Source organism: Populus trichocarpa, chromosome 1 (assembly GCF_000002775.5).
Source record: "Populus trichocarpa isolate Nisqually-1 chromosome 1, P.trichocarpa_v4.1, whole genome shotgun sequence".
Taxonomy (NCBI): Eukaryota; Viridiplantae; Streptophyta; class Magnoliopsida; order Malpighiales; family Salicaceae; genus Populus; species Populus trichocarpa.
Window position 1 is genome coordinate 25,000,291 of NC_037285.2, and position 17,665 is coordinate 25,017,955.

The 17,665-nt window shown below is 34.0% G+C and overlaps 1 protein-coding gene and 1 pseudogene across 1 annotated transcript; both read left to right on the forward strand.

Moving 5' to 3' along the window:
* The first annotated feature begins 251 nt into the window (after positions 1-251).
* LOC18095000 (F-box/kelch-repeat protein SKIP25) lies at positions 252-2,462 on the forward strand. The gene is made up of 2 exons (XM_006369411.3): positions 252-1,580; positions 1,747-2,462. Exon 1 carries the CDS (start codon positions 374-376, stop codon positions 1,571-1,573), a length of 1,200 nt encoding a protein of 399 aa, XP_006369473.1. The 5' UTR covers positions 252-373; the 3' UTR covers positions 1,574-1,580; positions 1,747-2,462.
* A 3,060-nt stretch (positions 2,463-5,522) lies between these two features.
* Positions 5,523-16,339, forward strand: LOC18095001 (GTP 3',8-cyclase, mitochondrial-like; annotated as a pseudogene).
* Positions 16,340-17,665: the final 1,326 nt, after the last annotated feature.

The window sequence follows — 17,665 nt, forward strand, 5'->3', positions numbered from 1 at the left end:
CTTTTGGGCTTATCTCCGTCAACCTACTTTTAATAATGTTTTTTTTTGGAATAAAATTCTGAGTATTTTTTAAAGTATTTTTATTTTAAAATATATTAAAATAATATTTTTTATTTTTTTAAAATTATTTTTAATATCAATATATCAAAATAATTTAAAAATATAAAAAATATATTATTTTTTTAAAATAAAATATTTTTAAATAATTTTTGAAAGATTTTCAAAACACAATACAACCATTATCTTTTCTTCACATGAAAGTAAAGTCAAAAAGATAAAATTTCTAAAAACTAAAAAAAACCCTAAAAACTAAAAAAACACCCAATATTAAAGCTCTTCCTACAGCACAATTCTTTCCCTTCCATTCCAATCCATGGCCAATTCCATCCAAACTTCCACCACTGACACTGCCACCAAACACCCCTCGGCCAAACGTAGAAAGCTAACCACAGACCAACACCAGAACCACCAAGAACAGCCTCTCATACCAGGTCTTACTGACCACGTAGCCCAACTTTCCCTCTCCCTTGTCCACCCTTCTACACTTTACCCTGTTTGCCACTCATGGCGTCGCCTAATCTACTCCCTTTCTTTCCCTCCTTTTCTATCTCTCTACGCGGTTTTATCATCAACAAATATAAATCACCGCCTTTCCAATAACAATCCAATCCAATCCTTCAACTTTGACCCCATTTCTTCTAAATGGGATTCTCTCCCTCCTCCACCACCAGACCCACCACTCCATCTCCTTCTCCGCCACCCTTGCTTCATCTCCCGTGACCTTCCTATCCAATCCATCTCTGCTTGTGGTCGCTTGATACTTATTGCTGCTACTTCTCACAATTTTTCCCCAGCTCTCTCTCGCCCTCTTGTTTTTAATCCACTCTCAGGCGTATGGGGCTTTGGCCCCCCACTCACCACACCTCGCCGCTGGTGTGCTGCAGGCTCAGCAAAGGACACGGTCTATGTGGCGAGTGGGATCGGATCCCAGTTCAACACGGACGTGTCCAAGTCAGTAGAGAAGTGGGATTTGCAAAGCAAGAACGTCGGGATCTCCACCATCGCCAATAAAACAATTACATGGAAATGGGAAAAGGTTAAAGGACTAAAAGATGGGAGATTTTGTAGGGATGCTATCGATGCAGTGGGGTGGAGAGGGAAACTTTGTATGGTGAACATGAAAGGAGATGCACCTAAAGAAGGGCTTGTTTATGACACTGAGAAAGACGCATGGGAGAACATGCCAGAGGGTATGCTTGCAGGGTGGAGAGGACCCGTGGCATCCATGGATGAAGAGACTATGTTTGTGGTGGATGAAGCCAGGGGTGTGCTTAGAAAGTATGATCCAGAAAAGGATTATTGGGAGCATATGATGGAGTCAGAAAGGCTTGTTGGAGCACAGAAGATTGCTGCTGGTGGCGGTAGAGTTTGTGTTATTCGCGGCTGTAGTACTGAGATTGTGGTGCTAGATGTGGCGGCGCTTCCGGTGAAACTATGGGTGGTGAAAACGCCACCGGGATTTGAAGCCTTGGCAATTCATATTTTGCCAAGGATGAGCCGGCCAGATTTTTGATTTCCTGGTATTGCCATGGTTTTTATTTTTATTTTTTAAAAATCTTATATGATCTGTGATCTTATGTTGCGTCTTGGCCTAATTTTCTGCTCATTGTTGTACTGCATTTTTTTTTTTATCATTCTTTTAATCTCAGTTTATTCTGATTGAAAGTGCAAATTTGTCGTTTCTAGGATCAATACAGCACTGATGCTGATCCCAGCAAGATTTCGTTTGCCCAGAGTATAGTTTGCTTGCCCACTTCAACCACCGCTGTTAAAAATATATTTAGAAAAACATTTTTAAAATTTTTTTTATTGCAAAAGAAATGCTAAAAACTAAGTTAACAAAAGAATGTTTTTGTACCCTTTAACTTCACGAAGAGAAAAATATTTTCCATTGATTTACAATATATTATTATGTAATTACTTCAATTCATTATAATCATATTATCTTAATCACTATTAACCAATTTTATTATTATTTTACTATAATTCTCCAACGGCCTTTAAGTTTTAAAATTTTCTTTGAAAAAATTTAATTTTTTTATTTTAAATTAATATTTTTTGATGTTTTTAGATTATTTTAATGCGTTGATATCAAAAATAATTTTTAAAAAATAAAAAAATATTATTTTATAAAAAAAACATTTTTATTGGTATATTAATCATACAACGGATATAACTTATTTTTTTTTTTAATTTTTTTTTTGCAAAACAAATGTATCCTTAAAGGATAAACATAGCAAGAATATGCTTAGCAAAGATATTAACGATGGCCTCATAATAAAAACAACGTCAAATAATAATTGTTTGTAAATATATTCGAAGCCTGTAATCTCATGAATTGTGTTAAAAGTTGTTTCAATAATATATAGTTCTGTAGGTTATAGTTTTGGTGCGTTTATAAACTTGTTTTCTTGATCAGGGTTTAATTTCTAATTAATTTCAATTCATTTATACTGTTGGATCGCATACATACATACAAGTGATTTCAAACCATGCTCGTCGAAGACCGACCTGTTCATATATAAATGTTAACGGAGACATTTTCCCCATATATAATTAATGCATGTGAAGCTGGGAAAATGGAGATTAATGAAAAAGTTGTGACATGCACCGTGTTAAGGCTGAACTAGCAGCCTTAATATAGCAAGTTCTAGGCTATTGAAAGAGTCTTTAATCAAACGTACGGTACTCTTGTTGTTTTTGTAGTAAATAGATGTATGCATGTACAGCGATCATGCTCCCTTAAGATTTGATAATAATATTAGTCAAATTACGAACGAAAGCGAAGAATCTTCGGTTCATCTGAGTTTTAGAATAAGAACAGAGCAAACAGGTAAACTACTTTTAAAGCTTTTGGGATGGGACAGAGGGACCGGCAGTAGCAGTCGACGGTGGGAGAATGCAACAGTAGAATATTGCATGCTTAAGAAGGAGAAAAGGCAATTTTTCATAACCACTCAACAGCATTTCTGTCCACCGCGCGCCCCCACACCAGCAACTAAAACTTTTCGTATTCATTTCTACTTTGTAATTTCTCTCGTTTTGATTGCTAAAGTCAAGCCATGCCTTTATGCCGGGTCATTTTTACAGTGGTCGTTCATAAATACAATCCATAAAAACATATAATAAATTGATATCACAGTACTTTCGATAGATTTTTAAAACCTGCTCAATCCATATAAATAGTGTTTTTTTATTTTCTTCTCATGTTTTTTTTTGTTTCTCACTTGCATAGTTTCCTCTCATTCTATTTCTCTTAATCTCTTTCTTTTCAATTCTCTCCTTCAAACCTAAGATACTTATAATTTTTTCTCTCTCTCTCTGTCATCAATGCTATATATTGGCTTTCATGTGTCACTGATTTAGCTTTCGACTAGTTTAGCGTGAAACATTGGGTTTTTACCTTAAGCTCGCCTGTCACTGCCCTGCTCTCCTAAGTCAGTTTGGCAAGCGGTTGAACTTGAAGCTTCTTTCCAATCATCTACCAAGGTGAGATCCCAAGGTTTGACACGCTTTTAGAAGGAAGAAGTTTATTCTTGACGATGTGTGCAAAAGGGAACCTAATGCTACTTTTTTTTTTTTTGTTTTGTTTTAGGGTTCACTAGTTACATACCCGCGTAATGCCGCGGGGGTTAATTTTTTTTATATAAAATATATAAAAAAAACTAAGATTTAAAAGTGTTAGGTCTTTCTGCAAAACTATACCCAAGAGTCTTGGGTTTGGCTGCAACGCCTGACCCAAGAGTAATATTTATAATATTAATAATAACATTAAACTTGCATGACTCAAGTTTAAAAGGGTCTGGCTGCAATACCAGACCCAATAGCCATGGATGCGGATCTAGCTGCAAAGTCGTGTCATAAAAGTGTGATAATTAAATAGATTAATTAAAAAGAAAAAAAAGAAAAAAAACCAACAAAAAGAAAAAAACTAATGAAAAAAAAGAAAAATATCTGAATTAATTGAGTTAACCCTTTAAAGCAGGTTAACCCGTTAAACTTTGGGTTCGTGTCGTGAAAGTTTGATAAATAAATAGAAAAAAAAATTGTCGGGTTACCCCATAATTAATTGGGCTACCCCGTCAAACCAGGATAACCCGTCAAACCCGGGATCCGTGTCATGAAAGTTTGATAACTAAATATAAAAAAATTGAACATTAACAAACTAAATTAAATGAAAAAAATTAATTAAAAAAGAAAAAAACAAAAACAAACAAAAGGCATTAGCCTTTTCACTATGCAGTCCACAGTAAAAGGTATAAAAACGACAAAAAAGCAAAAAGAAAAAAAAAAGAAAAACTAAAGGCATCAGCCGATAACTAAATAGAAAAAAATTTAATATTAATGAACTAAATTAAATAAAAAATATTAATTAAAAAGAAAATATATATAAAAAAAAACTTATAAGAGGAAAAAAACTAATGAAGAAAAAGAAAAAAAAATCTAAATTAACTAGGTTAACTCGTCAAACCTGAGATCCGTGTCATGAAATTCTGATAACTAAATAGAAAAAAATTTAATATCAATAAACTAAATAAAAAAAATTAATTAAAAAAAAGCATCAACCTTTTCACCGTGTACTGCATTGTGCAGTCCACCGTGAAAGGCATAAAAAGAATAAAAAAGCAAAAAAAAAAAAAACTAAATGCATCAGCCTTTTCATCATGGACTGCATACAATATTAAAAGATGAAATCGGAAGAAAAAAACAAATAAGAAAAAAGAAAAAAATCTGAATCAATTAGGTTAACCCGTCAAACCTGAGATTCGTGTCATGAAAGTGTGATAACTAAATAGAAAAAAGATTTAATATTAATGAACTAAATTAAAAAAAAAAGATTAATTAAAAAGGAAAAAGCAAAGAGAAAAAAACTAATGAAGAAAAAGAAAAAAAATCTGAATCAACTGGGTTAACCCGTTAAACCTGGGATCCGTGTCAAAAGTTTGATAATTAAATAGAAAAAATTTAATATTAAGAAGCTATAGAAAAAAAAAACTAAAGACATAAACTTTTTCATTGTGGACTGCACGGTGCAGTCCACGGTAAAAGGCTTAAAAAGAAAGAAAAAAAAACAAAGGCATACGCCACGGGTTAATTTTTTTCTTGCATAAAAAAATTCAAAAAGGTTAAGATCTAAGAGTGTTAGATATTTCTGCAAAGATATATCCAAGAGCCTTAGATCTAGCTGTAACGCTTGACCCAAAAGTAATATTTATAATATTAATAATAATATTAAACTTAGATATTTTAAATTTAAGTGAGTTTGGCTGCAACATCGAACTCAAGAACCTTGGATAGTTCGGCCATGTTAAATTATTATATTAATAATAATAACATTAAAATTATTTAATTTTTTTTTAACGTTTTAATCCTTTAACAACCTATTATTTCACATTTAAACTAAGGTTAGCTAGATCTTAAAACTATGACAACGTGGAATTTGTTTGAATTAGAACACCATTGAAATGGTGGTAACGAGCTTAATCTCGACTTGCTAGATTGAACAAATCACAATAAATTACTCGTACGTTGAATAATTAGAACACACACACGAACATAAATCTTTAAAGCCCTCAGTGCTGTTGAGTGACGAACTGGCTAAACTACTCAGATCAAAAGCATTCATTGAGCTTGGATCCGTTGCCTTTTCTTTCTTTGGACAAGTACAAGAGTCATGGCCGTCATTTTTTACACTTGGCACACCTTCTTTTCTAACCTTTTCAAATGGCGAAAGATCACCTCTCGTAAAAGCAATTGAAGTGTCTAGCGTGGATATAAAGCTAGGATTCTCGAACCTCTGAGTTAAAGATTTAAGCTGCAAGGAAATTTTTTTTTGGTGTGTTTAGCAGTTACTAAGCTATGATGAGGCCGTCTGCTTCAAAATTTATTAATTGGCTCTTGGGTTTGAAGAATTCCAGTCCCTCCATGGTATGTAGCCATTTTCTATTCCTTTTCTTTTCTTTGCACTCTTAGTTTTTCATTAAGATTCTGCATGACTGGACATACTTGTAGCATCCTATTTATGTTTAATTTTCATTTGATCACAATGCTACTTAGTGAAGCCCGTGAATTTTTTTTTTCAAATTTTTAATCTTTCATTTTGTTTGTTCTAGCAGAACATCTTCAATTTTCCTCTCATCATGTTTTAGACATGCTACGCCATTAATGCCAATCTCCTAATTTTTTCGTTCATAATACACGAGGAAAATTCATTGCTCTGTAACTACTAAGGGGAATTATAGTAAAAAAACTGTTCTTTCTCAACAAACTTCCATCTTAGTGTCTTTTTTATGATTGTTAACCTTGGGAGATTTGGCTTTAGGATGGTCTTTCTTCACGTCAAGGTTGATGACAGTATACGACTACTGTTATCTGATCACTTTTCATAGTCATTAGGTTATTCCTTTTGATGTTCAATTATTTGATGTATACCCAAATACAATTCTGAAAGTGTTTTCACTAATCTCTATCATCTCAAGAAATTATGTTAATCAATTATGTGCTTGTTGCACGTGCTTGTGTTTACACCTTGAGCATGCTTGATGATTTTCAGTATTTTGATTGCTACTCTAGTTAACATGCAAGTTTAAAATGGTAACGATGTTTAGAATTCACTTGTAGGTTGATTGTGAGGTTGGATCTTATTCTGCATCCAGAAAGAGCAAATGTCAAGGTTCTTTTAGCGGCCATCTTAATGGTTCCTTGACAAAGGCGTATACAACTTCATGTGCTAAGTTGTCAGAAGATCCACAGAGCACTAATCTCACTTCTGAAATGTTAATTGATTCATTTGGGAGGATGCACACTTACTTGAGGATCTCCTCGACAGATCGTCGCAATCCACATTGTCAATACTGTATGCCAACTGAGGGTGTGGAGCTCACTCCTAGCCCTCAATTACTCTCGCAGAATGAGATTGTTCATTTGGCAAATCTCTTTGTAAGCTCTGGAGTAGATAAAATTCGTTTGACTGGTGGTGAGCCAACCATTAGAAAAGGTATTGAAGACATGCTTACAGCTGTCTAACTTGAAAGGACTAAAGCCATTGGCCATGGCAGCCAATGGAATCACTCTTCCGAGAAAACTTCCAGAGCTGAAAGAATGCGGGCTTACTTCTGTAAATATCAGCTTAGACACATTGGTCCCGGCAAAATTTGAATTTTTGACCAGGCGGAAAGGGCATGAAAGAGTTGTGGATTCAATTAATACTGCTGTGGACTGTGGGTACAATCCAGCAAAAGTATATATCATCTTTGCAATTCTGTTGGTCTTTGCTTTCTCCTAATTATGCTCTCTTCATATTCAATATCTTAACACGTACAATTCTTTTATTGACTGCTGCAACGATAAGTTCACTATTAGTCACATATTTATTTATTTACTATTTTCAGGGCTTCCACTGACTCTAAACTAAACTAGTTTTTTTTTTCCTGTCTTTGTTGGTTGCAATTAGGTGAATTGTGTGGTGATGCGTGGGTTTAACGATGATTATATTTGTGATTTTGTGGAGTTGACACGTGACAAACCAATTAATGTTCGGTTTATTGAGTTCATGCCTTTTGATGGAAATGTGGAATGTCAAGAAACTCGTTCCTTACTCACAAATGGTGGACAGAGTGGTAAGGTAGAACTCTGACAGGTCTGTGAGGAAATTTTATAGTTTCCCCTTATCAATTCTTTTGGTAACTTCTGTTAACTGAACAGGGGAAGCTGTTTCCTGGCCTAAAGAGACTGCAGGATCACCCTGCTGATACAGCCAAGAACTTCAGGATGGCTGGGCATATTGGAACGGTTTCTTTTATCACCTCAATGACTGAGCATTTCTGTGCTGGTTGCAATAGATTGCGACTTTTAGCTGATGGAAACTTTAAAGTATGCCTCTTTGATCCTTCAGAGGTGAACCACATTCTTCCATGCCATAGCGATTTATTGCTCAACTTCTCTTTTCTTCAAGTTATAGAACCAGATCATATAATTGCTATTGCTTCATCTTCAGCTGTGTGTGTTTATTACGTCTGCCTAACCTGATTAACTTTTCAATATGGTCATGCTTGTCTTTTTTTATTTTTCTCATGTATTCCTGGGCATAAGAACCAATTCGCACGCGTACTGAATTTGGAATACATAACACAAATTTATTATCAGACTGTCTATTGGTTTGACTTGCCAGTGTCAGATAGAAAGACTATAAGCTTCATTTTCTTGCAGTTTCCTTATTTAGCTGAGCATGTGGGATTTTCAGGTACAAGTTTAGTCAATTAGGTAGAGTACAATTCAGCTTTTGGGGTTTGCTACAGATATCATCTTTTGTTTCTGCTAAAATTCTGGATGCCATGTTTCTTCAGAACCTATTTCACAGTTCTTACATCCTTAATCTTGTCCTGTCTTAATTTGAATCTTCCAAGTTCATTTTTATTCCAAATGACTTAACTATTGTCATCTAATGTAGAAATATTTATATTTATTTTTCTTCCTTTCAGGTGCCACAGATCCATCACAGCATTCTCTTTTAGATGACTGTCATACCACGGCACATAGTGCTACTCTACTCTAGTGTACACAATATTATCTGCAATTTGACTAACAGGTTGCCAATTGAGTAGGAGTGCTCGTAACATTCTTAGTATTAAGGATCTTCTCCTTTTCTTTCTGGTACCCATCGAAGAGAAAACTTTAGTTCTTCTATCCCACTTGCTCGGGCAGCGTCCTCTTTCTTTTCTTCTTGTGGTTGTTGCAACTATTACATTGAATTTGGTTGAATTGAGTTATCTCATTGCAGACTTTTTCCTTGCGTGTTTCATATTTATTGGCTCAACCTAAAATTGTCTCCGTCCATCTTGCCTCCCATTGACTGACATAAAAGCAGCCAAAACCATTTAACAAGAGAACATTTTGTATGAGATCAGAGTTGTGCTATCATACTAAATGGTAAAAAAAAAAAAAAAAAAAAAAAGAGAAAGAAAGAAAGAAAAACCTGTAAGATTTAAACTCCATGCATCCTTGGGATTCATACAAACTCAGAAATTACAATATTTTGTTTTGATTTCTAAAGGTTATTTGTCCTTTCCAGGTTAGCTTGGGAGATCCCCTTCGGTCGAGGTGCTGAAGAACGTGAGCTTAAGGAAATAATTGGGGCAGCGGTATGCAATTTGTAGTCTTGTCAGGTCAGCGTTTTCTAAAATAGATAGATGTTGCAGATCATCATTAGGATTAACATTCCTTGCACTGTCCTAAGTTGCGATTGCAGTTACTTCCCTGGTCCAGTGTTACTCCATTCCGGGCTATAGTTTTGGGACTAATGCACATGAATTTTTATTAATGTTTAGCAACAAATTACTAATAAATATTTAATATATATATATATATATATATATATATATATATTGATTTGAAATACATGTACCAACTCAAGTCAAGCAAAATTAATTTAAGAATATTTTTAAAATAAAAAAAACTTATATTATAATTGTTTTCTTCGAGATTTTATATTTTAAAACTGCTTCATAATAATTTTATTTTTAATTTCATTAAAAATATATTTCTCAATATATACTACAAACTTTCATTTATCTATTTCTAAATCTTCCAAAGACTAGGAAAGTTGTTGACAACAATTATATGCTGACATATGGTACATAACATCTAAAATCATAGCTTAAAAGAATTGTTACAAATTGATGTTGTTCTTACTGACTTGTTGTTTTGTACAAGTAGATTAAATATAATTATTAAATATTTTTTTTTAATTTATCTATTATATCCCTAATTTTTTTAGTTGTCTTGTACTTCATTTTTAATCATTAGTAAATTCATTATCATCATTTTTCATATGAAATTCATAACAAAACTTATCAATTCATCAAAACTCATTTCAATTCATATCTATTAGCATATAATATTACCCATACACATATTAATTCAACAAACCCATAAATTATTATAAACCCTAACATTTTTAATAACTAATTTTTGGAGATGTAGACCCAGTATTTTTGGAGCTTCCATATCTGGTTGACCTATTAGGAAGAGATGAAGTGAAATTCAATTTTTTTTTTTGTTAAAAATTAATTTTTTTTAGTATGTTTTAGATTGTTTTGATGCGCTGATCTTAAAAATAATTTTTTTAAAATAAAAAAAATTATTTTGATGTATTTCGACATAAAAAACACTTTGAAAAGCAGTCGCAATCACACTTCTATACAAGTAAAGTCTCTAACAGCACAAGTATAAAAAATATAACTGCTGGGCAAGCCAACTCTTTTCTCAAACCCATCAGCTGGCTCATTATAATTATATATATATATATATATATATATATATATATATATATATTAGACCATGCATAGAATTCTCTTTATTAAAAACAGATAAGAGAAAGGAATCGGGGGAAGGGGGGGCAATTGCCCCCTCTTGCCCCTACGTGGCTCCGCCACTGCCTATCTTTTATGAATGAATTTAAAAAGAATTTCACTGGAAATAAAAATACTAGTACTTAAATCAATGCATGCCTTAATTCTAGTGAAAAATATGCATCCTTTTTCATTAAATGATTAAAAGTTTACCAATCTAGCTTGACTCATGTAGAAACCAAGAGATTCTAGCAGTATTGTGTTTAAAAATAAATATACTTTGTTATTAAGCTTTTATTGCTTGTCTCATTGAATTTATCTTGTTTGCTTCAGATCAAGAAGAAAAAAAGCTTCACATGCCGGGATGTTTGACATTGCAAAAACGGTGAATAGGCCAATGATACATATAAGTGGCCAAGGCCTGGCGTGTCCGCGGACCCCTTTTCTGTTTAGTGTTCATCCAGATGGAAATGTTTACTGCATTATTTATTCAGATCGGTCCAACTCCATTGTCGGTGAATTTTTTTTTCTCTTAAAGTTGCTTTCAACCTCAAAAAACTAGCATATCTTATGGTGTTTATTTAATTAGAAGAATATTAGGCTTGGTCACACCTTTCGTGGGAGGTGAATTGGTGCTCTCACAGACAAAATACTTCCAACTAAAAAGCTACTTACAGGTAAGATCCTAAGCATGAGAGTGCGGTACTGCAGTGCACTCTTAATATAGTACAGAGATTTGGTGGTTTTGGAAAAAAACTAAGTACCTAGTCTGCTCTTCAAGCTTCCCTCGGGATTTCACCATGACAGCGTCCACTCAACGAGTTGGAGAAATTTTACAAAAATCTTAGCCAGCTCACTTGAGTTGTTACAAATCTGAAACTTCCCTCGAGCTTTTCCACCTACTCTTATACAGCATGTGAATCTTGCAAGCCCAAATTTATCTGCACTCAACCCATCAAGATATCACCTGTTACCCCTGTTTTCTCTCTGGACAAACCCATAGTTGAAGCATTTTCTCTGGTTAGTTTAGTTACTTAAGGCAGTGAAGCATAGGTGCATAAATGAGAGCGAAACTTTATAAATTATGTTTCCATTTACCCTGTCTTTATGGTTAGGACCACTTTATCTTACGAAGATGCTGCGAAAAGCATAGCAACTGATTGCCCTTCTAAAAGTCCGCTATGAACACTAAATCTAAAGCTAAAATAGAGTCACTTTTAAAACACAATTGCAATTCCTTTCAGGTTTGGTGAGGCGATGCAGAGCAGAAACGACTCTTTTCATCCCCTCATTTAGTTGATGTCATTGCATTGAGATGAAAAACACATTGGTGGCTAACCATGAGCCATCACCACCCCCAAAAATTCGAAATCAATGGGCAAGACGTGATCAAAATTCATCCAAGACCTTAGAAGAACTTTCTGACATTGTAGCTGAATGTTGTGATGATTACCTTTACAATCATTTGTCATTTTGCGTTCTGTTTTTGTATTTTTATTTTGTTTTGGAGTAATTGTATAACTTTGAGAAAATATTTGCCTAGTTTTTGTTAAGATTGTCAAAAATGCTTTTTTGACATGGCACAAAAAATACAATATAAACTCGGATAGTAAACCCGAATTGTAAAATCATAAAATCAGAAGTTTTTTTTTAACTAATTATATATTGATAATTCTAGTCAAGAAATTAAATTACATTAAAATCTGATAAAATAAGTCAACAATATTATAATCAATGAGTGATCTAAATAAAATGAGAGAGATAGATAGTATGAATTAATAAATTAATGACATGGAGAAATAAAAAGTCTCAGAACAAAATTTCTCAATACAAGGAAATCACTGAAAGGTAGGAAGCACATATAAACTTAGTGACAACCTGGTTGTTCCCATCACAATAAGTCTTGATAGACCTCTTTTGGGTTGCAAACTAATGAGTTTAAATTACTAATCAACTAACATAAATTCAATAATAAAATAAACTCCTAAACAATGTCTAATGCGCTAGAAAAAATTCAAATTAAAAATAATTATTTAAAAATAAATAAATAAATAAATAAATAAATAAATAAATAAAATAGAATAATAAAAAAAGTCTTCATGTTAAAATTCCTCCATATAGCCTGAATCTCTAATTTTTGTATATTCTTGACAGATTTGAGTCCTGATTTCAAACATGTCGTTCTCTCTCGTTTAGATGAATTATTGGACCTACAATATATAGTTGGAAAGTTTTAGATGTCTAGTTTCTATCCTAACTTTAATCGAAGCAAAATTCCACTGGTAGCTCTAGATATGTCTCAAACAGTACACAAAGATATTGTTTGACATATTTGATAATATTAGTTTACTAAATTTGACCCTCTGAAATATTATGTTCCCTAACTCCATTTGACTTGAAAATATACCACAATATATTTTCATATATTTAATATTTCCCTGTAAAATTTCAGCTTTATCCAATATACGGTTTGAAAGATATGCTCAATCTCGCAAAACTAGTCAGCAGACATTTTAAGGTCAAATTTGGACATGACTTGGTTCATATCACAAATTTAGTAAACTCGTGAAATCAAACCGAGTTTATCGATTTTACTGATTTTGCACGACTTAAGTTCGATTTTACTGGTTTCGAGTTTTTAGTCCGATTTAGCACGTTAGATACATGTTGACTCGTAAAATCCTACAATTTTACGAGTTAACTTATGATTTTAACAACCTTGGTTTATATGATATCTATTCAGTTTCTGCAATCTGGTATTTTGTTTTTCGCTGCTTTTGTGTTCTGGTTTTATTTGTTTGTTGATTATGGCTATTGAAAGAGATGATTCGCTTAGTCTATAAGTGTGAGGTTGGATGGAAAGAACTATTTGTATTGAAGTTATGTAATGAGAAATTTCCTTGAGGGTAAAAAGATGTGGAGATATGTTAGTGGAACTTATGTGATACCTAAGAATACTGAGGAGAATGATGTACTTTGATAGATGCATGAGAAGCAAACAATGCAAAGATTATTACTTGAATTAGCAATTCTGTTGAGAATTCCATAGGTATGTAGTTGGTAAAGTATGAGACAACAAAAGAGGTTTGAGATCATCTGCAAAAGTTATTTATGCAATCAAATTTTGCATAACAGTATCAATTAGAGAATGATATACGAGCTCTTCACTAGAAGAATATGAGTATTCAGGAGTTTTATTTTGCTATGATAGATTTTTAGGATTACTTGGCTCTTACAGAATCGGCAGAATTAAAGGTATGTGGTGCCTATATTGATCGTAAAGAGGAGCAACAATTGATATAGTTTTTTACAGCACTTCACAGTGATTTTGAAGGACTTAGAGGTTAAATTCTGCGTCGTTCTCCAATATCTTCTGTTGACTCTGTTATCAGTACTATTAACTGAAGAAATACATCTTCAATCTTATTCTGAAAAGAGAATTCTTTATGTTTCAAATCCTTCTATACTAGCAGTATTCTCTAAGCCATTCTCTAATCATCAGAATAAGCATTACACAAGGGTTGCCTTTGACGAGTACAGTTTCTGTAAGCAGAGAGGTCATTGGAAGACTTAGTGTCCCAAGTTGAGACAACAAAAACAAGTTTGGAAGCCTGATAACCAGTCACAATCCAATGCCCATAGACCACCTGAGGGTTATAAATCGCCACACCACAACACTGCAACAATAGTTTTATCAGGCTTTGTCACCGATCCTAGTACTCTAGCTGAGTAATTTCAGAAGTTTCTCTTCTTACAGCCACATGCAATTTACACATTTTCTTTTGCAAGTCGGTTACCTCATAGTTCGACAGGTATGTTACATTCTGAATGGGTTTTGGATTCTGGTGCTTCATATCATATGTCTCAAGATTCTTCATTTTTTACTTTTGTGTCCCCTTCGCCCTCTATTCTTGTTATGACTGCTGATGACACTCTCATGCCCTTAGCAGGTATTGGTTTTGTTGTCACACCTCCCTTGTCTCTCTTTAATGTTTATCTTATTCTGAAACTCAGATTGAATCTTGCCTCTGTTGGTTAGTTATGTGATTCTAGTGCTTATTTAGTCATTTTTTCCTTTTTTTTTATTGTGTGCAGGATCTTAATTTCAGAAGTTGATTGGAACAGGTCATAAGGAGAATGAACTATATATTTTGGATGAGTTAAAAGTGTTAGTTGCTGCTGCTGCTACTACTACTACTATTGATTTATCTTCTTTTCATTTGAGTCCTTCATCTTTTAGTTTTTATTTATGACATTCTCATTTAAGTCATATTTTGTCTTCTTGTTTGAGATTTTTGGCATCCACAAGAGCTTTAGAAAATTTGCAAACTTGTGATATTTCTAATTGTAGTGGATATAAACTGATAAAATTTTTCGCTTTACCTTTTAATCGAAGTATTTCTGTTTCTTCTTTCCAATTTGACTTGATTTATTCTGATATATGGGGACCTTCTCTTGTTGCTTCAAAAAGAGGGTCTCGATATCATGTTTTTATTTATTGATAATAATACTCGTTATTGTTTGGTTTATTTATGAAATATTGTTTTGAATTCTTTAAGATATATACAACATTTCAAGCTCTTGTCAAAACTCAATATTTTGTTGTTATCAAATGCTTTAGGTGTGATTTGGGTGATGAATACACCTCTAATAAATTTTATGAGTTGCTTACCTTAGATGAAATCATTCACCAAACTTCATATACAGATACTCCTGAGCAAAATGGAGTTGTTGAAAAAAATATAGGCACATTGTCAAAACTGCTTGTTCTCTCTTGTTACCTGCTTCCATTCCTAGTGAGTTTTGAGGAGAAGTTGTCCTTACTACTGCAAGTTTGATTAATACAATTCCATCTTCTCATATTTTAGAGTTTTCTCATTTAAAAAAGTTATATTAGTAAACCCCTGATTATTCCTCATTTAGAGTTTTTGGTTGTACTTGTTTCGTTCTTTATCCTCATGTAGAACGTAGTAAGTTGTTCGCTTGATCTGTTATATGTGTCTTTCTTGGTTATGATAAAGGTAAAAACGAGTATCGTTGTTTTGATCCAATAACTCAGAAACTTTATGTGTTTTGTCATGTTGTCTTTCTCGAGCATATGCCTTTCTTTTCTATTCTATCAACTACTTATAACTTGTCTAGATCTGATAAATCGTTCTCCACTGCCTTCTGTTGACTCTGTTGTCAGTGAGTTATTGGCTGAAGAAATACGTCTTCAGTCTTATTCTGAAAAGGGAATCCTTTCTGCTTCAAATTCTTCGGTACTAGCAGTACCTTCTAAGCCATTTTCTAATCATCAGAACAAGTCTTACACAAGGGTTGGCTTCGATGAGTGCAGTTTCTGTAAGTAGAAAAGTCATTGGAAGGCTTAATGTCCTAAGTTGAGACATCAGAATCAAGCTTGGAAGTCTGACAGCCAGTCACAATCTAATGCTCATAGACCACCTCAGGGTTATAAACCACCACACCACAATACCGCAACAGTAGCTTCCCCAAGCTCTATTACCGATCACAATACTTTGGTTGAGCAATTTCAAAAGTTTCTCTCCTTGCAGCCACAAGCAATGTCCACTTCTTCTTTCATAGGTCAGTTGCCTTATCGTTGCTCAGGTATGTCACACTCTGAATGAGTCTTGGATTCTGGTACTTCCCATCATGTCTCCAGATTCTTCATCTTTTACCTCTTTGTCCCCTTTTTCCTCCATTCCTGTTATGACTGCTGATGGCACTCCTATGCCCTTAGCAGGTGTTGGTTCTGTTATCACACCTCATTTGTCTCTCCCTAATGTTTATCTTATTCCAAAACTCAAATTGAATCTTGCGTCTGTTGGTTAAATATATGATTCTGGTGATTATTTAGTCATGTTTTCTGGTTCTTTTTGTTGTGTATAGGATCTGCAGTCTCAGAAGCTGATTGGGACAAGCCTTAGGGAGAATAGACTATATATTTTGGATGAGTTAAAAGTGCCAATTGCTGCTGCTGCTACTACTACTACTGTTGATTTGTCTTCCTTTCGTTTGAGTCTTTCATCTTCTAGTTTTTATTTATGGCATTCTCGTCTAGGTCATGTTTCGTCCTCTCGTTTGAGATTTTTGGCATCTACAGGAGCTTTAGGAAATTTGAAAACTTATGACATTTCTGATTGTAGTGGATGTAAACTAGCAAAATTTTTCGCTTTACCTTTTAATAAAGACTAATTCTGATGGGTTTATTGAGCGATACAAAGCTAGGCTGGTTGCAAAAGGATACTCTCAACAGTATGGTATGGACTATGAGGAGACATTTGGCCCGATTGCAAAAATGACTACTATTCGTACTCTTATTGCCGTAGCTTCGATTCGTCAGTGGTATATTTCTCAGCTTGATGTTAAAAATGCCTTCTTGAATGGAGATCTTCAAGAAGAAGTTTATATGGCACTCCCTCCTGGTATTTCACATGACTCTGGATATGTTTGTAAGCTTAAGAAAGCATTATATGGTCTCAAACAAGCACCCCGTGCTTGGTTTGAGAAATTCTCTATTGTGATCTCGTCTCTTGGCTTTGTTTCTAGCAGTCATGATTCTGCTCTTTTTATTAAGTGCACTGATGCAGGTCGTATCATTCTGTCTTTATATGTTGATGACATGATTATTACTGGTGATGACATTGATGGTATTTCAGTCTTGAAGACAGAGTTGGCTAGACGATTTGAAATGAAAGATTTGGGTTATCTTTGATATTTCCTGGGTATTGAGGTAGCATACTCACCTAGAGGTTACCTTCTTTCTCAGTCGAAATATGTTGCAGATATTCTTGAGCGGGCTAGACTTACTGATAATAAGACTGTAGATACTCCTATTGAGGTCAACGCGAGGTATTCTTCTTCTGATGGTTTTGATAGATCCTACTTTATACCGCACTATTGTTGGGAGTTTGGTATATCTCACCATTACTCGTCCAGATATTGCATATGCTGTTCATGTTGTTAGTCACTTTGTTGCTTTTTCTACTACTGTTTATTGGGCAGCTGTTCTTCGTATTTTGCGATATCTTCGGGGTACAGTTTTTCAGAGTCTTTTACTTTCATCCACCTCTTCCTTGGAGTTGCGTGCATACTCTGATGCTGATCATGGTAGTGATCCCACAGATCGCAAGTCTGTTACCGGGTTCTGTATCTTTTTAGGTGATTCTCTTATTTTTTGGAAGAGCAAGAAACAATCTATTGTTTCTCAATCATCGACCGAAGCAGAATATCATACCATGACATCTACTACC

Excerpts from the sequence above, each read along its gene's own strand:
- LOC18095000 (XM_006369411.3), top strand. The coding sequence starts at position 374 with ATGGCCAATTCCATCCAAACTTCCACCACTGACACTGCCACCAAACAC.